At 37.9% G+C, this 22,647-nt stretch overlaps 1 protein-coding gene across 3 annotated transcripts in view; it reads right to left on the bottom strand.

The window, feature by feature from the left end:
• Positions 1 to 22,647, bottom strand: part of CDH13 (cadherin 13) — a 377,876-nt gene that overhangs the window by 160,359 nt on the left and 194,870 nt on the right. For all 3 annotated transcript variants that reach the window (XM_026042342.1, XM_026042343.1, XM_026042344.1), the window contains exon 6: positions 1,268 to 1,412. In XM_026042342.1, the coding sequence (XP_025898127.1) occupies positions 1,268 to 1,412 (145 nt within the window). The remainder of the gene's footprint in view (positions 1 to 1,267; positions 1,413 to 22,647) is intronic.

Below are 22,647 nucleotides of genomic sequence, written 5' to 3'. Positions count from 1 at the left end.
TAAAATTTGCTGAGAAGGTGACATGATTTGTGGAAACTGCACAACTAACGAAAGGGCAAAAGATACTACCTACTCCGACCAACTTGCAATACAGCAACTAACTGGAAGGCATTACGGGCATTGAGAACCCATAAGAAGAAGGATATTGTCTACCCTTGTTCACAACAAAGCACATTGTCACCACATTAAAAATGAACCTTAAATATTCACAGTAATATACCACCAGATTCCAGCCTTCATCTCAAAATATTTCAGTATGCCTGTACATTCAAAACCCTATGCCCTGATTAAGGCACAGCTTCAACTGTGTATGGAGGATACAGCCTGGTGCTGAATGATGCACAGAAAGAAATATATATAGCCCAAAATTCTGATCTCAGCTAAAGCATCATTACTCCACTGATTTTAATTGGGGTTTCTACCATTTCAGATTTCTCTTCCTGCACTCGCAATTAACGCTATTATGTTTTCTGATCATACTACCACTGCTTGCAAATGCAGTGGAGAAACCTCTGGTGTGAAACGCAACAGCTGGTTAACAACTGGCACCAAAACTGCACGACATTTGAGGACTAAAGTTGAAGGGAAGTGTTTTGGCTTGTGCCTGCAGAAGACTGCAGCTAGGATGACCATGTGCATCCAAACTGGAATTTAGGTAAAGATCTCTAATTTTACACAATTTCACAACCAAATCTACAGTGAATTTGGGAGAACTGCTTCCTTACTGACTTTAAGGCATGTTTTCATTTTACAGTGCAAAGTTCAACACAGTTCAGTAACTCAACCTTTCCTACAGAATCACCATATTTACATTGCACTTGCCATTTCTTCCCATTATTTATGTCATGTGCTACTGTACAAGCAAATAAAAAAAGACCCTGCCAGCAGTCAACCTTACGGAGAAAAAGTGAAATTTCCACTCCGACCAAAAATTGTAACTGTTGTTTTTTCACAGAATCTTAATCATATCCTAGGGGTTATCTTTGTTGATACCGCATATGAATAACAAAGTGAAAACCTAAGCCCAGGCTTTCATTCCAAGCTATGCTCTGCATTTGTTTCTTTCTTAGCACAGAAACTTCACTGTTCAAAAAAAAAATCATTACTCACTGTCCCAAGGGGCTGCTCTCCCCTCCTTATGTGATGAAGGATTCAGTGAGCCACAAAGTCAAAAGAAAAATTGCACAATATAAAAATGATGCAATTATCAATAGGCAGACCTCGGTATTGGTAATTTATAGAAGTAGTATGGCAGGTATGGACTTACCTGTAGGGGATCCCTCCATGACATGGCCAACATAAGGTCCTTCTTTGAACATGGGCCTGTTATCATTTTGATCGATCACTGAAATGTCCAGACGGACTGGGCCATCCACGATCTTCCCACTTAAGTCTGTGACCTCAACTTCCAGCTGTATGAGCAAAAACAGAGAAGAAAATTTATTAGTTTGTTATTAAGGCAAAAAAAAACGAACAAACAGTTTACAGCAGGAGTGCTGTAACCAGCCCCTGGCAAGGATGCCACTTGCAGCTCTGGAACTGGGGTAGGAACAGATTTTAAATCTAAGTGAAAGAAAGAGTCAGATATCCATGCATCTCAAGAAACCACTGCATAATTTGAAAATGACAAATTTCATGAAGTATGAAATGAAATGAATTAAGAAAAAAACAGGAGTGCTTTTAGACATATTAAATATATTTTGCCAATGAAAGTGGAATGAAATACTATGTTAGACGCTTCTGCTGCTACTTCTGTTTATTTAATAAGGTATAGGACAGAACAACACATATAGTTCTACATAAATAGGAATAATGCACATCACTTTCACATCCCAATGCAGAAAAGCATTTGTTAGACAAAAAGATGAACCACGTAGATTTTACAAGAGATTTGTTTGAACTTCTTGCTTTCAAAAACTAGAAGAGGACCAGCTCATATCATAGCTCTCAATCCTCCACTCACAATGGGAGGTCACACTGAATTACTAAAAAAATCAACAGCCATTATGGCAAAGCATCCAAAACAACTTCTCTGATAGCAAAAAAAGGTCAATTTAGATTGCAACCATGTTCTACATTCGTAGTTCCCTCTCTCCTCATCGTGACATCAATAAAAACAGCAATAAACACACCAAAAGAGAGTTAGCATTTCCACCTATACCTCTCTGGCCTCGACTCTTTAATAGTTAAGTCCAACAGAAAATGAGCAGGAGCCCAGATGTTCACAGCCCCCTCTCCCAGTCTTTCCCCAAGACAGTCGTAGCAGCAGGGGCTGGAAGTCTCCAAATGTTTTGTTTATTCTGCTAATTTATTCTCCCTTGACATGCCTTAGACCTGTAAGTTATTTATAAGTCAGTGATAAACCCTACTGGGAAAGAATTAGGTCAGAATTCTGGCTTCTTTTATTAAAACGGATGGCTTATTATTGCACCTCAGAGTATTTCGTTAGGTTTATGAGCACATTGCACTTTTATAGTTGAACATGCTGGGCGTGAGTGGGAGCTTTTACGTGCTGGAAAAACTATCTGCTCACACACACACGAGTGTCATAGTCCATTTTAACATCTACTCACTGTGTGTATCATGACTTGGCTAAAAAGCCTTACTTCTTACTAAGTCTTTCTCAAGCATTACTTCGTACTAGATGAAGAGCTGAACAGCTTAAAAATAAATATTTTGATGTGATTCAGCTGAGTCACATGGCACTGGCACAGCAGTCATTTTATGGCACATGTCTCCTTTCTAGGACTTGCTTAATATTGAATTCTGAAGTATATGTCGTAATTGTAGGACTACTGCATAGTGTGTAGGATGGGGACTATGAATGATAATTCAGTCTTATTAATGAACTTCATTAAAGCTAGACAAACTTTTAGATATAGTTGGAAACTGCTGACAAAATGATTTATCTTGGTAAATGTTGACTCATCAAAACTATGTTAATTGCTTTGGGGAATGGGAAAAACAGTATTTCACTGTGAAAATCCAGCAAATTCATTTTCAAATTCAAGATAACTTGCTCTTAATCTATCTCTCAATATTAAGTGACTGTATGGCTTACTGGAAAGAACAAAGGCTTTGCTAAGTTTAAAAAACTTCCTTAGCCGCTCTTATCAAAACTGTAGGTCATCTAAAGCAAAAGTTAATCTAATATTTGTGGTTTTCTTATGAACTTTCATAGATTACAGAAGGGAATATAAGATTATTACTACTGACTGAAAAAAAAAGTGCTTAATTATTGAAAAGTTTATCAGGTTTGAGGCCTGTTGCTCAAAAGTTATAAAAAGCCCATAGGAATTGTTATAGATTTCTGCTTCATTTTGCTACAATGACAGCAGATTCCATTTTGTTGGTCTTTGTACACTCTGTTGCATGTTTTTCTTAAGTCTTATGTGTCAACTGATGTGCTTCTTTTATTCCCCGTGTTCTGTAATATTTATCAGAAATAAGCCTGGAGTCCCTTAATTACAACTATCTACATGTTTAGTTCATGAATGATGCTTTCTTGCATCTTACATTGCCTGCCAGCCCTCAACCCCCAAAAAACACAAACCACAAAACCATCAAAGCTCATCTTCTACTTTAAAGCACATAAAAGAAATAAATGTGAGAAGGTGTTTAAGTGCAAAACAATACTGGCAGAAAAACAAAAGTAAGTAAGACCAGGTGGAAAAGCAGATTGTGCCTCACCATCAAAAGAAAGAGATTTCAGCCTATCAGCAAGGAAAGGTAAGAAAGCCCATGTAGTTTTAAGATAAAACTTGAATGATTTTTGCAAGCTACTACCTTCGTAAGAACAAGACAGTTCAACAGTTGCCCAAAACCATCAAGATCTCCTCCTATAGATCCCTCCCCATAGCAAGGTATGCAAAGCGACAGCACACAATGATGCTCAAAATCACGCATACTGAGAGGGGTCTTACAAAAACATAACTCTAGGGAAAAGTGGTAAGCACAAAGACAAATTTGGGCAAGCTGACAAAAAGAAACAGAGCTCTGTGAAGTTATTTATTATGTGAAAACCTGGTAAGATTGACTACACTCCCAAAACTTCAGCTCAGAAGTTATAAAATTATGTTCACAAGGATGAAGTGAATCATAATCTAAGCAACCATATTTTCAGGAGCACTCAAGGCTAAATCCCAATTTAATTTTTGACAAAAGTGGACATGAAAACTACAAAGGACAGTCAAGAGGGTTAGGGGGCACAGGGAGAACTGTGCTACACCTCAGGACATAAGTCTTTGCAACAGCCTGGACTTTGCAACAAAATGGACTTTGTCTACTGCTGCTGATAGAGCTGAGAAACACTGATAAAATTAAGACAATACAAAAGGGAACTCAACCAGTCAGAGGGAGAAAAGATGCATCTCTCTGTAGTTGGAATACACTCCGAAATATTATTGAAGTATCACACCATTACAAAGACTGTGATGCCACTACCTGCCCCAATTTCAATTACACGGAAGCATCTATATATAAGCTACTGTTGAGTTTGTATATTCTTGTCTTCATCACAGTTACTATTGAGAACGTTTCCTAGGTGTATTTATCATTGATACCCAAATGTAAATTGATAGTAGAGAAAGTCTGACAGATTTGCACATTTTTCATGTAAATAATATCCTCTTAGGAGAAAACAGCTGGCTGTCAAAAAAAAAAAAAACCCCACCTCACAAGTTATTTCACAGGTCCCATTTTCTTAGCATGACTAGCTCTTAACTCTATACATTAATTAAAGAAATTCCTCCTGCCCTCCCTCCCCCAGAAAAAGGTATCTCCCAGAAGAATGACAAAGGATGAATTGTTCATTAGGGAAAAGTCACTTCAACCTCTTTGATCACATCAGATGCAAGATTTTGTAGACATGCTAATAGATATCTTGTGAAAAGGAGGAATAATTTCGTATCATAAACAGCCAGAGACTTTATTTTCTCACTAGCTTTAAAGATCCTCCTCTTACCGTTTTTAATCATTATTCATAGAAGGAGACTGAAAGGTCAGTGTCAACGTCAGACTATTCCAATTTGTGAAGTGTAACTCAGCAAGTATTTCCAAGCAAGACACAGGAATAAATATTAATCTAGTGCTCTTTATATAACTTTTCTAAATTTACTGGAACTGAAGCCTCATGAAGAACATGAGGAACAACTCACATCCGTGTTTGGAAGACCAGGGGTATAGCTGATTCACACGGGTGCAGAGCTATTTGTCAGGGAAGGAAGAGCAAAATGAACTGCCATCACCAGTCTGAAGCTCTGTAACAAGGGATAGAAGGGTAAGATAAAGCGTGTTTAAGGGAATTAGTTGTGCTCTGATGTATGCTTGAAGTCAGACGTCACTTGAGTGAATAACTATTTTGGGAGAGGGGGCGAGGAGCCAAGAGATAAGCCAGAAGAATAAAGGAATTGAAGAAGATAATAATGCGAAGAAAAAGGAAATGATGACAATGACCATTAACCTTTCCTTGAGAATGCTTTGTCTAAGCCGGGTTGAGTCGTGCACATGCTCCAGGATTGACCTGGGTGGATCCAGATGTGCCTTGTGCTCATCCATCCCCAGGACTGCATCCGTCCCATCCCTCCCCGAAAGACATGGCACATCAAACAACCCTTTCATGCTTTTGTTACTGCTGTTTAGTTATTTACTTATTGAACCTGTTTTTGAAAGGGTTTAACTCTATATAAATCATAATAAGATCTGCAATGCTACTTCAAAAGTTTTTACTCCCTAAAACCGCAAATCAAGAAAGTTGCCTAATTAAATAACTTATTTTCTATTTTCTATCATGGTGTATCATACACCAGGCAAAATGGGAATCAGGCTTGAATCCAGGTTTCTGATCTCTTAATATACAGGACCGAGAGCGAAATTCTACCTCTTGCCAAGCATGAAATGTGTAGATTCATAAAGGTTATTAAGTTGCCAACATGTGCATAGTGTGATTTTCAAAATGCCTTACAAAATGGGATAGCATATCATCTTAATATCAAAACACCTTTGGAAAAGCTTTGAAAATCTAATCCTGTCACTGTGTCTCCTTTCCCATGCCATTAAGCTCCGTTCTACTGCTGTATAGGAACAAAAATTCACCTGATAATAATTTTTTTATGTCCTTGCAAAAGAGGGGAACATATTGCAAAGGATCTCTTACATTTTTACAAAAACATAGTTGAAATTACTTCTGAGGTTCACCTTCACTTCAGATTTCTCTAGGTGTTATAAATCTAGAACATCTGCTCCCAAAATAACCTCAGTGAGCAAATAATAAAGATATCCTCCAAATCTGTGTGGCAATGCCGCTCTTCCAACAAAGCCACGTGTTCTTCACGCAGACCAAAAGTATTATGGATGATCATACAAATACTAATTAAAATCTTCCCATATCACAAGCGAACACATGTGGAGCCTCTCAAAAAGAGAGAGGGAGAGAAGATATCGGGATTCACCAAAGCAATCGAGTCTAATCACCACAGAAATATTAAATTAAAGAAAATCAAAAAGAGAGGAAGTGGGACTGGAATAAAGGATTAGAGCCTAAGCTCTGCCAGAATTTTTCGGCTCTGTGCTGCACAACAAAGGCAACAAAGACACAAAACATACGAAAAGATGAAAAGTGGCTTTGCACTTTTAAAGAGCTCCTAGCAGCACTTGGCTCCGCTCGCCGATCTTCCCACTTGAAAGCAGCTCCGCGCCACACGTAGCAAGGGGCAACAGCTGAAGAAATCCCGTCTCACTTCTCAAATGCACTCGTGACAAGAAAAGCGACTTAGGCGTAAGAAATAAAGGTCAGTGTAAATGTCGGGTATGTATCACACACACAAAAATTTACTTTGTTACTGCTGCTTAACATATCTGTTCCTACAAATGAGTAGGAAAAGGTCTTCAAAGTCAAGGATCACTCAGGTTTTGTAGCAGCTCGTGTAGCTGTAAGGTTTCTATCTTGAAGCACCAAAACGTGGAATTACAAGAGCACTTGTGTAGAGAGGACTTCAGAGGGCAGAGCAGAGGACATGCAGGGTGTTGCTGCCCTACTGCCCCTGTTTTTGGCTCCATCAGCCTTCCCAGCACTTCTTGTCTTCTTCACGCTCAGATCTTGAGAATGAGATGGAGCCAGGAGCCCTTCAAAGCCATAACTAAGGAGGCAGTGAGTGAGTTTGGGCCTTAATGGTGCCAAAGAAAAGAAAAGAAAAGGGAAAAAAAAATTACAAATTGCAAGCAAGGTTTTCCTACTAGACCTTTTCCTCCTGATAAAATTTATTCTATAAATAAATTTGCTCTCCAAAATTTGAACCAGCATGAGTTTTTTACACTATTTCCCACACACTTACAGGATGTAATTCTATTGTCTCTTAAAATATCACCTATTTAAGTGTTAGTTTTTAAAAACCAGAGAGATACAAAGAAAACTCATCTTGCTTTCTTTATCTGCTTCCTAGTGCCTACCTGACTGCTTTGTCAATCACGAGAGCTACATGTTACGGATTCCAGGCAAACCACAAGAGCTGCAAAAGCTCCATCGCCAACTTATTTCTGGGAATTTTTGTCCTACCATGCCCTTCTTTCGTGTAGGTCACCCCAACTCCTTGCCCAAGGTCAGGCTGCCCCTCACATGCCCAAGACACTGGCGCACCATTCTCCTTGGCCAAATCCACAGTCACCGCTGTCCCTTACTGGCACCTTCCCCTCCAGGAAATGGTTCCTGCTTTTGGACATGCCCCTTCCTAAGCTCCAGGCAACAGTGCTGATGGTAGAAGGTTTGCTGCTGGAAATACTTGATTCCCAATCTCCTCTACGTTTGGTTACATATGTCATGTAAAAGTGGGTTTATCGATCATTAAAATCATCATAAGAGGATTGGATTTTGACATTTGATTGGCTAAACGTGTCATTGGAGCATGCACATTTACCATTCCGGTTTCATTTAGCTCCTGTTTTCCTGGCCTAGCCTCAATTGTTAGAGGGATATACGAGCGCCAGCAGGAACAAAACGCTGTTTATCTTCTTCTATTATGCTGAACTAAACGAGTTGCCGCTGATTTTGTCTGCAGTCAGCTTTATTTGAATTCCACATTGTGCCCAGTTGTTTTTTTCCAAGAGGATATCCATGGCAGAAACTTTCATAATTCTCACAGCTGATCCTCCTGGTGACAACATCAAAATGGATGAGCACATCTCAGTTCACATTTAGCAGATTCCCTGTTTCAGTTATTTCCTCCACTTTCCCCAGCAATGACAAAGTTATATTCTATATATCCTCTCTACAGGAAAAAAAAAAAAAAGAAAAAAAAGAAAAAAAAAGAAATATCTGACTAGCTTCCATAGGTTACTTTAGTGGGGAAGACTGCAGACATGTATATAATATAAAGATATGGCAAGGGCACTCTGAGTTGACCAAAATGTTGTCTTTAATTATCTGCTTTCTCTCTCTAGACCTGATCTTGGTAACTCTTAACATGTTGGATCATCTCTCTACAGTAATTTCCAATAAAGAAGAAAGATTCAGTCAATGAACCTCAAATTAGCTAAATTAACAAAGCAATGTTCTCTTTGGAGTAGTCAGACAATTCTAATGTAGCTCCCGAAGGATCAACAGGGCTCTGCCATGTAGCAGCACATCAAAAGGCAGAATTTATGTCGTGTTCGCCTGGTTTTATTGCTTACATTTAGCACAAGAACACTCTGAAATGCTTCACTAAGCTTCAGCTCAGATGCCAGGATCACCTGTTTAAATCATTAATCCTAGGATATAATTAGTAGTTCCACTGTATCTTCCTGCCTTTTTTTAAGATATCAGGTACCACTGCATTACCACATTGGGCACATTAATGAAGGCATTCCCACAGAAAGCTATTCTCTCCATCACCACTTCCCCTTAAATCTGAACTCTAAATTGATGGTTTCCAGCGTGCACTAGCAATAACTCATGGATTAGTATTGAATCTTCATAAACTTAGATCTCAAAAATCAAATCTACAGACCTCTGACCTATTACTCTCTCACTACCTTTCACTATTTTGACCACTCTATATTTCCAAGCCTATTATATTTCTGGAAGAAAATTAAATATCTTTTTTTCTCTTTCCTCTCTCTCTCTCGTTTTCCTAAACCACAAGAACTGACTCCATCCGAGCATCTTCCTGAATTCCAAGTTTCTCACAAGATAACTGTCATCTCTGTTTTTTTTTTCTCATGTTCCTCAAATCTTTTGATATTTTACTATTCTTAACATAAAGAATTATGAGTCCAAAAATAACTAAAACATTTTTGCAGGAAAAATGATTATATTGCAAACTTCTTTTTCACTCCTTCACACAACTAAAAATAATACACGCATAAAGAAAGAGAACTTTATATATCAGCAACAAAAGGAGAATTGGAAAGTCAAAGTTATTGCGACAAAAAATTAAAGGTCTGGATATAGTCTGTCACAAAATTGATTAAATGCCACTTGCACCAAAAATTGCAAATGCCAAAAGGCCTTTTTGAATTATGAAAATGAGCAACACTCCTTCCTGCACCTGCAAAATAATTGTTCATAAAAGGAATATACTTCCAGAACACATCACAGAAAATGATAAAGTAGAATTTGCTGTTTCTATTGCAAAGCTGTAACTGAAATCACAAGAAAAATATCTCTGTAACTATCAGAGATAATCACTAACAAAAGACCAGGAGTGATTAAAATAATAATAAAAATATAAGTATATCCTACTGCATATTTAGAGCAATAAACAAAGGCAACTGCAATGTCAGACAAACAAGTTTACAGCAGTAAGTCTGGAAATTTACACATACAGGAAAAACAAATACACAAAAAGGAGAAAACTCACATCAGCTAAAATCTGATGACGCAAACTTTTCCAATCCTTATATGAACTAATGTAGATGTCCTTGAAGAGACCCTCTAGAGTTTAGGCTCAGAAGTATCACAGCGACTTCTTGCATAGACTTAAATTTCATGTCTAGTTTAAGAATTATGCTTGTAAAATAATGGGCATTCATCCTACGGCCATTTTACTCTTATTTTTCTCTTCAAACTTAGGTATACCAGTATCAAGGGACTTAACACTGCAGAACTTAAATTAAAAAAAATAGGCCTACATATATTAAGAACAGATCTTTTTTAAAAGATGCATTTTAATAGTATATACATGAAATGTGAGTATGAACAGATAGCTTGGGAATGTCACCAAATCATGGGTGATAGTCCCAGTGAGCACAAGCAATGCTATGTATTACTGGAAGGGCTGTCTAAAAGAAGAAATGGAGGGTTGTGCTATGTATTGTCCATCAAAATCTGATGTCACCTCTGACTAAATCATGTCTATCTTTATCACACTGTTCTTATCTCCTTTTAGTTTATAAGATAATACACGCAGCATGCTGTGAATTACATTAAAGTCCTTCTTCACCCAGTTCTGCTTCATCACCAAAAACGTCGTTCTCCTTTGACTTGACAAGGTCACTTTTCATCAATAGACTGCTATTAGAAATATGAGATAACAGTTTTTATTTGGAGTTACTTATTTCTAAATCTATCACTGTTAAGTAACTTGCTAGCTTAATGCAAAACACATACAGGCCAATCGATACCAAGAGTTTGATTCCCGAGCTCCAACCAGCAGCAATCCATCAGGCACCCAGAGCCCATCAAAGAGACTAAAACTGTTCTGTTGTGGTGTCTTGCAGGACTCAAGCTTTGTTGCTATGGCACAAAATCCCACAGAATCTATTAGATTCTATGGCACAAAACAGACTCCACAGCACCTGGAAAAACAAGGCTCCGAAGCTCTATGGCAACTGTATTTTTAATGAGCATAAGGAATATGGAACAATAGGTCACCACAATGTCAAGGAGAAGATGCACACGCCACATAAAAAACTCTCCAGTAGAAACAAAAAATAAAGGGAAAATAAATGTTGAGGGAGTTGATGTCAGATTTGAGTTTGTGAGTGGGCAGAAATCCATTCACAGGAATTGCAGAACCAACCTGGAAAAAAATCAGTGCAAATTATGAAGTCTACCATCCAAGGAATGTTCCTACAAAACCAGTAAAATCTTCAAATATTTTTTCAATATAAAGTAGAAGTAATTGTTGCATGCTAAATGTCTTTAAACGCATGGTTGTGCCTCACCACCTTTCACATTAAAGACCAAGGCTGCAGGCTCACATTGACTGTTCAATAGATGGCACTGTATGTTCGTCTAGACATCACTGACATGCCAACGAATGGGGACAACTGAGATAGAAATGAGTGCACCGAGTTTTGTGATCTACCCTAGCTTTGCTATAGACACTGCTTAAAATGAACTGCTCTTTATCAGAAGATGCAAGAGCTTCATGCTAAATAACACAGAGGAAGTGGAAGTTTTAACCATAGGAAACGTGCCCAACAGAAGGGCATTTTCCATAATCAGACCTTCATTTCTCCCTCTAAAAGGTCTAATAAATAGGTGGTGTGGTTTGCCTCCTCAGCAAGGAACCAAAATGGCTCAACAGCAACATTACCTGCGAAAAAGAGGACATTCAGAAAAGCATGTGCTGTCTATGTAGCTGAATATCGGGAAAAGATCTTATAAAAATGCACACTACTAAACACAATATTCATAACTCATCAAATCTTGACATGTTGTGCAATCCGCTAGTGCCAACCTATGTCACTTCAAGTGAGCCTGACAGCAGGTAAATTACATCGTGTAAAATTTTAACCAAAATGAAGCTGCTCACCCAAAATATCTTGGTCTAAATAGGCTTTTCAATGCTAGAAACATGCTCTATTATTAATGAAATAGCAGCCAAGAAAACTGCCATTATTTCTTGACATTATGTTCTGCTTTAACTAGCATTTCTACTGCCACCACAGTAAACCTATATATGTTTTACTATACAGGTAAACATTGGCCTTGCTATTTTTTCAGATTCACACCACACTGTAACTTAAGGCTTTTCTATAGCATTTAGTGCTTCTATAACAACATTTACTATCTAATGGATGCAGTTGGATAGTTTAACAGATACCACCAAGTAGGCTAGGAATGGGCTGGAAAGGTGTCGTGCAGAAACCTATTTGCAGCTGGTAATAGCTGTGAAAGCCCTTTTTTAAAAACCTGAAAATGGTTTTATAGACAGTTTTGTTGCTGGAAGTTTCTTTTATTTACCAGCTGCTTAAAAAAAAAAAAAAAAAAAAGAAAAGGAATTAAAACAGGTGAAAATAATAAGGGCTGCAATCCACAGCTGTATCATGCTATTACCTTGTGAGCCTTTCTTTTTCAATAATTTTTATTTTTATTCTTTTTATTACTAAATCTGGTGCAACTTAGAACAACTTAGTCACACTTCAATATTTCTAGGAGGAATGCAAACTATCTGTGTTTATGTGATCTCCTGTTTCTGTCTGCTCCAGCTGTGAAGCCAGATTACTGGAAACAAAATTAGTGAGTACTATAATACGTGAGTAGCCTCTAGGTATTGGAGGAATGGTATTTTTAAGTTCTTCTCTCTTCATAGAGAAACCTGGTGTCAGTGGGGATTTTTTTGGTCAGGTCACACAGTGGGCAGGGCTATTTTCTTTCTTGTCTAAAGGAAACCTTCATTAGGATAAATCCGTTAACATATAAAGATCAAGAGGACAACTGAAAAAATCACCACCATAAAGTCACATCAAAATAAAAAAAAAAAAAAAGAGAGAGAGAGAGGGAAAGAGAGGAGAATTCTCCACTTTCCCAGGTGATGCCAGATATAAATGCCTAAGAAATATTTCTCTAATTTTTATTCAACCTTAGTATCACCTTGTGTGTAAGATGCAAGGAATTTCACTTTGCTTTACCAGGATAAGTGTCTGCAAATACCTGTTCCTTCACCTGATTATGGACAGACTTGGAATAAAATTTATCAGTAACATTTCTTATTTTCCGCTCCTTCCACCAACAATCACAAAAGCTCATTTACCTTATGCAGAATGTAATTAGTAGGTATCGTATTTATTTGACAGCTTTCTCATTTTCTCAATTCTACGTAATTTGACAGGGAGCATTATAGACCCATAACTAGTCTTTCAGAATGACTTTCACAAGGTTAGTTCACTTATTAATTGACCCTTGGTAATGGTAATTTAAGAAGCATATTAATCTCATCTGTCAGTTCTAACACATACTAGATGTATAAAATAATTTGTCTTTTTGCAAGGAGCCTTGCAACAGAAATGAAGTGTCTAAATTTTTAATTAATATGCATTTTCTTCCAACAAATGAGATTGGGGTGGAAGGAGACCTCTTTGCAGCGTTTTTCTTTATTCTGCCTTAAAGCTCCTGCGTTTTCTTATTATGAAGATAAACACCATTTCAGCAGTTAATAAAGCCTATGATCTAAACCGCCTACAAAGGACATCCTGGTATTCCCAACACACATCCCTGCAACTCGAAAAACATTTGAGCAAAGCAGTCACCACTTCAGCAGCAGTGTCGTTCATTATTACATATACAGATTAAAGGTTTCTTGCATTTAAGGAGATTCCATCCACTAAGAATAGTAACCAAAAGATTACTGTTCCGAAATTGAAAAACTTCAACCAGTATCAGACACTCGAATCTGTAATCTGTTTAAATCTGGTCTCCTAATGCACCATAGCGGTTCCGCTCAGAGAAAGGGTTATATAAACTTCTTAATCCAAAGTCCTTGCAAGGGCCATGGGCAAATCTTCCTCCTTTATCCAAGGAAGATTGGGGGAGCGGTTAAACAACAAGGGAAGGAGAAAAGAGATCCAGTCATGTCCTTCACATCAGCACTGATGAAATGCTGCTCCTTTCATGACTGGGAATATTTAAACTGGGACAGGCCACATATAGTCTGTATTTTAAAGCACTAAGATCAGGAAAGCACAAGGGAAAAGCTGGGCTCCTCCTCTGCCCCCCATTCTCCTACTTTCCCTTTGGGCCCAAAGGTTGAGGGAACTTTCTGAAGGAGAAATACCTTATACAGACGTATTGCAGAAGATATATAGTGATATAATGATGTTCTGCTCACTAAAGCCTGTCCCAGTAGAATATTCAAGCCACAAATAATTTTGGATGATTAAAATCTAGAGGCAGTTATACCAAAAATATGGCTCTGTCTTTACAGAGTTTCCTACCAGCACATGAATATCCAATTCCTCACAGTCAGCACGCTGGATTTCGTTAGCCTGTATTTTAGACACTTAAAAAATGCTAACCATCTTATTTATTGGCTATATCATCACAGTGCCTCTCCAGCTGTTATAGTCTACTGCATAAACAGGTATTCAAGCAATTTTTTAAAAAAACAAATTACATACTCGACAGACTACAGCGTCTCCTTCAGAATCATTAGTGTCAATCATGTGAGGACAAGCTTTAAGTGATGTTCAAAACACACACTAGTTAAACAATTGATCATCATTTGGAACCACATCAGGCTCAACACAGCCATGAGCACATCCAGGATTAACAACTCAGATACTACAATATCACTTCTTTTTCTAAAAAAAGAAAAAAAAAAAAAAAAAAAAGACCCACATTTCTTCGTATAAGAACAATGCTTATTTATGCACTCATTTACAATTACAGAATCATTATTATGGTTGGAAAAGACCTTCAAGATCATTGAGTCCAACCATACAAGCAACTCTTTTTTCATAACCTTTGATTTTTTAATACTTTGAGCGCCATGGCTTTTGATGAAGACCACCAAAGTTGGTGTATGTGAAGAATGAAGACAGGACCCAGACCTTGCCAACAGCCGTAACAAGTCCAGGAGATCACACTGTATCCTAAGGCTGGTGACGGGAGTATCTTACAGCCAGTGACTCCTGTAACACTGTGACATCGGTTGAACTGTGTTGATTTCTGCCAGCTGAACATTTGCATCTGATTCGAGGATCTGAGCATAGAGATGACACTGAGGAGTTGTTAGTGTCAATGAACTAAGTACCAAGGGGGAAAGCTTTCCTCTCTCTTGCAATCTATGCTATTCTTAGCTGCTCGTGATGCAGCAGCAGGGATGAGATGACCCAGACCAAGGCATGGCACTCTGCCACAGTTTACACAAGCTGAGCAAAACTACATTGTCATCAGCAACACTCCTGCAGCCAAAAAAGTTATCGACAGCTGGAGAATCCTATTATCCACAGCACAGCAAATGCTTTACAATTGCTAAGTCCCTAACATCTGCCCAGTATCTTCAACTAAGTTGCTCTAGAGGGATGTCTGCAGGACAGGAATGAAACAGGGAGCAAAGGGAAGGAAAGGAGGGCTCTTGAATTTTCTGTGAAACTATGTGTACACTTTGGAAGGTTTCTATGGGTAATGAAAAACATATTTTATAGTTTATTCATTTTTTACCCTGCTGTAGTCTATTTTCTGTTGCTTATTTGTTTTATATTTTTTGACAGGAAATCCGTGTGTCTAGATAACCATCTTCAATTGGAGATTAAAGTGCTTAATTTCTTGATGTGGATCAAGTCTGAACCTTTTAGCAGCACAGGCTAAGATCTCTCTCATGAAACTGGCTCTTTCTGAGACTCAGCAAAGACTTTATAGGTATCTTTTCAGACCTAAGCATTTTTTTAAACTTTATGGAACTCTACAATAACACAAAAGGAACCCAAACCTGTACTCTAAAATGTGTCTTCATAAAGAGAACACATAATTTGGTTTCATCCATGTAGGTCATGATCGCCAAGTCCACTAGACAACCGGGAGCAAAGCCAGGTAAAAAGGGAGAACTGGGGGAGTCACTTCAAAAACTCCCTCAAATCAGAGCTCCAAACGCACGTAAAGACACGACGGGATCGAATCACAACCCAAACGACTAATCCTTCGGCAGCCCTCAAAGTCTCACGTAATTTGTCACCATCTGCACAATTCAAAATCAGGTTCTTGTTCTGGATAATAACGCTTGTTGCTGACCTTGCTTACTGGTATTAAAAGACAAACCTGCGGTACGAGATACTCTCATATCCTTTCTGAACAGCAGGCTTGCAGGAAACCTCATACATAACAAAGTTGTTTGTCCTTTGTGGAGATGAAACTCCAATCGAAAATAAGCTGTTATGTAGAGAGGGCTTAATTTATGCATTCCTGTACCAGCCGGAATGAAAGCAACCCACAGAAGAACCTGAATATTGAGTTTTATCTGTGAGCTAGGCAGGACTCAAGCTTTTAATGTTCATTTTGCTCTCCTGTTTTAAAATTGTCCACGAGAAAAAAAAAAAGTAATTGAGCACTTCTTCATATAAAATGTGCATTCTGAATAGCCATTATTTGGAGGGGAAAAAAAAAAAAAGGCGAAGAAAAGCAGGTAACAGCCATGTAAATGTTTGATGAGGATGGAAGCTTCAGGAAGTTATAAAAATCAGCGTGGAATATATCTAGATTGAATGGAATTCTCAATTATGCTTTTTGAAAATGAAGTAGGTATAAATCTGATACGCCTGCAGTTTCAATCCTGTAGGTTGCTTGGTAATAGACATTGACAAATAAGTCCAAAAATCAGATAAATCCCTTCTGCGAGTTGCAGGAGAAGGTTGTTTGGAGATACTTGTGTAATGAAGAGTTTAATAGCAGTTTTATCTTTTGAGGGAAGATGCGAGTGCTATGCATATATGCAGAGATTAAAAATGAACAGGGCAGAGGATGGGATAAGGAGGGAGAATGGACACATTTGTAAAAATCCAGCCATGATTTTCTAATGAGCCAAACCAATTTTGCAAACTAACCTTTAGAATGTAAATTGCCCTCATTCCTTCAGTAAACCGTCAGCATACAACTTAAAAATATAAAAGCCAACATTTCTAGACTGCTGACTAAATTCAATGCTCTCTTCTCACATTATTTCACCTTATTGCTGCTTATTATTTCCATTATGGTAATAGCTGGAATAAATCAGGACCCTTCCTGGGAGGAGCAGCATATAAACTGAACTGCACAAGAGATAGGCCATAAGCCAATAAGCTCAACATCTAGATTGGAGACACCTTGTACTGTGAGGAAGACATCACAGTGCCATTATTTCAAATTAAAAATAAAACCTATGTGCAAATTTTTGTAGTATTCTCTCCAAAACAATTTATGCTGCATTGCCTGAACTCTGTGTCACAATTTAACCTGCTAAGAATGGATAATAAAAATCTTGATGCTATCAGCTAAACTCCTTTCTAAACAATCACACCTAGGTATTTCTGTATCCTGATAGACCTTTACTTAGATATTTCATCATTAATATGGGAAAAACTAAACACAAGTTAGCCAGAAGTGATATATCTTTCTGAATTTCTGCGCTCTGGCTGTGAACTGCGGGATTTGTACAAACACACAGAGAATCTGCTACAAGTGATAACTCGTTTAAAATGCAAACACGATAGCGGCACCTTTCAAAATCAAAGAAAACCAACTGTGACAATTGCACTCACTGAAGCCAGCAACAAAGCTGGGCTGGTCTGCAACAAAGCCAGGACTTCACCTTGTGTATCTAATCTGAAAACACTCCACTGCCCGTGTTTGGCTTGTACCATATGGAAGGTAGACACAAAGACTTCACTCCCACTCCAGAGCAATCAGCCTCAACTACAACCACACCTAACATCTCTGCACAAACAGATGGCGAGTCTCTTAATATTTCATGGCACTGCCCCCTCATAATTACAAAGTTTGCCCAAATAAACAAATCACACATTACACAGCACTTTGCATCTTGCAATACAATAAATAAATGGCCACATTTGCACAGTTTCAGTAGCTGGAACAGAGGTGAAGAAAATATAGATTTTTTTTTTAAATATATACAGCAGATTTTTACTGCCTGCATAAATTCAGAGACTTTTCAATAAAGTCCTTGTTAATATGCTCTGCACATTATAAATGTGTTATTGAATGATAGTTATTACTGTAATAACTATAATGTCTAATGTATTATTTGTAAACTCCTGGTAATTGACCCCTTTGATTGTTCAGTGCTCTCACTTTACCAGGGTTAAATAATTACAGATGGAATCTATTATCTAGTAATAACCATCACATCAAGTATTATTATCCAATTAATGAGGAGTAATTATGAAAAAAAAGATAGATGAGATAGTATTTACAATGAACAGGATAAATATTTAAGACATAGATGTATGTTCTGCAAACTAAGCTTAAGCAAAGCTAAAGTCTATCCAAACAGTCGTAATATATTTGGAGAGTAAAATAGTAGATCACTTACTAATTCTGATAACTTCTCCTTTTTAGATGACTTGAAAGAAATTACACAGTTTTCCAAAGGCTATTTTTCTATATATTTTAGATTATGATAACAATTGAGGAACTAAGACTCAAGATACAAAATTACATTTATATCTCGTAACATTGATTATCTATGCCTTCATCTCTCTCTGCTATGAATTAACTGTTTAGAACCTAATCCAAAACCAACAAAAAGCCAAGTATTCCTTTTGTAGTTTTTTGCTTTATTGTTTGCTAATCCAAAACCCACTGAAGACACCAGAATCAGCCTAGTGCTATTACTGAATTTGGTTTTAGATCCTTGATGGATCAAGACAAGAGGAATCAGGCAAGGTTGTGGACATGGAATGGGAGCTTTGGGTGCCTCTTCCACTGCCATTTGATCCTGCAGAAGTCAATCAGACTAAACAGCCTTTAATGGTTGATGGTTGATCTTCTGCCCCATACAGAATCCATATGGGCAGACTCTTTACATGACTTTGTGCTTCCTTGTGCTGTCTACATGGTCCTGGCACATTCTGAGCTGTGCTGAATGCTGGCTCCAACAGCAAGGAGCACTTTGAGAGAGGTCAAAGCTGGGTCCAACACAAAAACTTATCCAAGGAGAGAGTTGCAAGACTGGACCTACCATTTCCAATGTTCTCTTCCTACAAAGCCTCTCCTTTACTAGTCACAAAGTCCATAAAAAATACCACTTGCCAGAAAATGCCCAACTATCTTTAGAGTTCTTCAATATCTGCAGCATTCAATGCTGTTGTTACAGTATGAGAAACGCACATATTTCCTTTTCAAAGTGAAAGGAAGTAGGTCTTTCTAAAACAAGCTCGGAATAATTACTTATTGAGGTCCTTTTCAAAAAAAACAAATCTATTTTACAGACAGGTCACATTTATTCCACGTATTTTTGTGCCTGCAATTCAAGTTGATTCATTCTATTCACAATGAGGGGAAAGGATATTTTCCTTTACTCCTGCAAGCCAGCACGTGGTTGGGGGTCAAATGAATGCTCTGCTGCTCTTCGGCAGCAGAAACAAAAATTGCCAAGAGACGTTTGATACCCGAACGCCTTTGTTTCCCCCGCACTACCTGCTAATTCAAGTACCGCTGTTGACGAGCACCCGAGTACATCTCAGCCCTGTTCAGGGGCTCATCTCAGGATCACCGGCTACTCGGCGCTTGTTGCTAAGGAACAGGTACTTCGTTATAGCTGAAACATATACTATGGAAAGGTGCAGCTTCTCTTTGTGAAATGAAAATGTTGCCAGAATGACAGCAGGGAAACAGGCCGGGCAGCCGGGATTGTCTCTCCCGGTGTTCCACCACGTCGCCACCCACGCTACCTGATTAATGTATTTAAAGATGCTTTTATAGATGTGCCATGTCTGCTCAGCACTGGCAGTATGCTGGGATTGCTGGAGACTGCACCAGGTCAGTTAAATTTTAGATATTTACTACCCATAAACCAGAAGCTCTCTGAGAAAATGCAGATTTGGGGCATGCTGGTATATGTGCACGTACCACATCCCGGTGTATATGCAAACACACATCCCCGTGGTAAGCCTGTAAGTGTGGTGTACATGCTACTGATTGAGAGCAGACTGACCGTCCCAGTGCTGCCTGTTGCTCCTCAAGGCACAGAATTTAAATGCAACATTCACACTCTTCCTCTCCCCTGAAGCAACACGGAGCAGCCCCTTAACCTTTACCAGCAAATAAAGTGCAGACCACTCCAGAGAAACATTATGGAAAAGTCTGCTGTGTTGAATGACATTGTTATTTCCAAGTTATGTATTTATTTACACCTAGATAGATACATTCAGTATATGTTAAAGTGCCTCTCTTGACCTTAAATTTTAAGACTGATTTTGTAATTCCTGCTGTAATGAGATAACTTTTTCTGCCAGTAGTCAAAAATGCACATTAGGAAGGATTAATCTTACGTAAAGGAATGGATGGGATGGATCACCTTTTAGCTGTGCATTAAAACATTACTTATTGAGCAGTAGTGAAAATAAGACTACTACCTTTCCAGGTACATGGAATCTCTTGTCCCTTAGTTGTAATGAAAGCGGGCTGGTCAACAATCATAATTTATCATACTGTGATAGTTCCTAAAATATTAGAATTTACAAGAAGCCTTTTTCCAAGGGAAAGTTATTCAGCATATTACCTCTTTAAATAATAATTAGGGTTGAATTGCTACTCTCATGAGCTAGTGATGTCTTTGGTAATTCAGAAGATACAATAACTGCAAGATCCTGTTATACTGAATGTTACTACACCACTCATACACTCAAAATAAGTTGGATTCAATTTTCAGTTCCCAAGAAGGGTGCTTCAATATTGTATAGTGACAAGTAGGGTATGCCAAATAGCTGCATATATTTAAGTATTTAAAGCAGGAACATTCACTGGTACTGTATTATACATATAGTAATTCCTATTATACTCTTACTTTGAACAATAGGAGTTTGGAAAAAAAGGAATGTTCTGAAGAAAAGGCAGCAGAAAATGGAGTTAGGATTTGCTATCACAAGCATGTTCTAACATAACTGAAATAAAAACGCTTGCAGTTGATGCACAGAGTTATTTTAACCTGATGCCCTTTTTTTCTCTCATTAAAAAATGGCTCCAATTCCATCTTGTGCTGATGGCCCTTTACAGAAGTTATACAATGTGAAAGAAGGTAGAAGTGGTGGTGTAAAGAATTTACATTTAGTTCAGAGATACTTCATATCACCATGTCATGTAAAGTGTTTTCCTCTGAAATTATAACTCTCTAATTCTCTGCTAGTGCAATACAATACTACTAAACAAAAATTCTTGTGAAGCATTATTCAACCAAGAAACACGCATACTTCTAAAATAACCATGCATTCACACAAATATATATGCATACACACATACACAAAAATAACCGGGGAAAAAAAGTAAATGCTTTCCATCAAAACTCACAAACTATTAAGAAATCAGTTCAGCTATTCATAGTAGTAGAAGGAAAGGAAAGCAATGCTACGAAATTACAGCATAGTTGAAATCAGACCCCTATTTAGTTCAGCTTGTGTTCGAGGGCTACTGGTGTTTGGAAGAAAATGACAATGAAGGCACCAGCTTTTGCTGCATTCTGCTACACATAGCTTAACACTTGTATATATGCAAAAAAAAACCCCCAACCATTCTTAAAATTACACTCTCTCTCACCTTGCTACCTAAATAAAATTCCTATCAAATAATTCAGCACTGCAGATTGTGGTAACCAACATGTGAAAGGCAGAAAGAACTAAAATAAAGTAGATTTTATCTCTGTGTCACTGATAGTGCATTTTTTCCTATTGAAGTCTATGAGTTCTTTTTTTTTTTTTTTAATGAAAAGGAAAAGGTGATAATCAACAAAACAGCTCAAAAGACAGAAGTAAAAATCTCTAACACAAAGGCAAGGATTCAAATGTTTATAAATTGCCCAAAGTCTGGTAAGAAATCAGGTCAGAACTTGGAACATATAGATGTTCCAAAGCTCAGCTTTCATCTACCAGGACCACAAAATTAAATTTCATCCCACTACAACCCGCCCTACATGAAAAGATATGACTTTTCAAATACATATTTTAAACTGTGATCATTAAGAACCCTATCATCTCAGAGGAACACTATAAATTATTGTGCCAATTTGTTATCTCTATCCATTTTATGGGGACATACAGTTTTATTGTGCCAACCATTTAATCCCCTCATCAAGAAAGTGCTGATTCCCCTTTCTCCTTTCTCTTCCAAAAGTACTACTATCCTTCCTAAAATCTGAAGATGAGAGTTTCTTTAATCGCTCTTCATTGATGCCTGAACCAAATTCCCTTTTAATGACATATATCCGGTGCACAGTTTCGGCAAAGGCTCAGCATGTTTAATGAGGTTCTTTATTGAGCTTCAACAGCTAGCTTTGGTACAAAGGATGAGACTATGAAATGTTTGATGAGGAAAAAACAAATCATACCTTTAGACTAAAAATACAAAGCTCACCAGGACTTCCAGAACAAACAAATAAAAAAAAAAAATCCCCAAACTGAAAGAAATAGCAGCTTACTGTAAAAGTCTGTGTTCTTCTGAGCTACAGAGTTACACCTTGGGTTTTCTACAGCACATGCAACACGGGGACTTGGTCCCCAACTGCCTCGTAGGCTGGAGGCAGAACAAAAGCACACTGCCTTGATAGGAAATGTGGCATCATAAAATACTACTGGAAGAATAAAACGACAATACACAGCTGCAATTGCTCAAAGGGAGAAGAGAGACCGATGCAGAGGTTGGGAGCTCTTTTCTGCAGCAGATTTGGGAATTTCAGAATTTGCAGGTTGGCAAACTTTGTGGCGGCAGCCCCAGAAGCTGTGCCCTTCAAGAGGTAAAGTCCTTTC

This window comes from Nothoprocta perdicaria, unplaced genomic scaffold, assembly GCF_003342845.1.
Source record: "Nothoprocta perdicaria isolate Ctin4 unplaced genomic scaffold, notPer1 scaffold_30, whole genome shotgun sequence".
NCBI classification, from domain to species: domain Eukaryota; kingdom Metazoa; phylum Chordata; class Aves; order Tinamiformes; family Tinamidae; genus Nothoprocta; species Nothoprocta perdicaria.
Note: the sequence above shows the minus strand (reverse complement) of the source record. Positions and strands in the feature narration are given on the sequence as shown.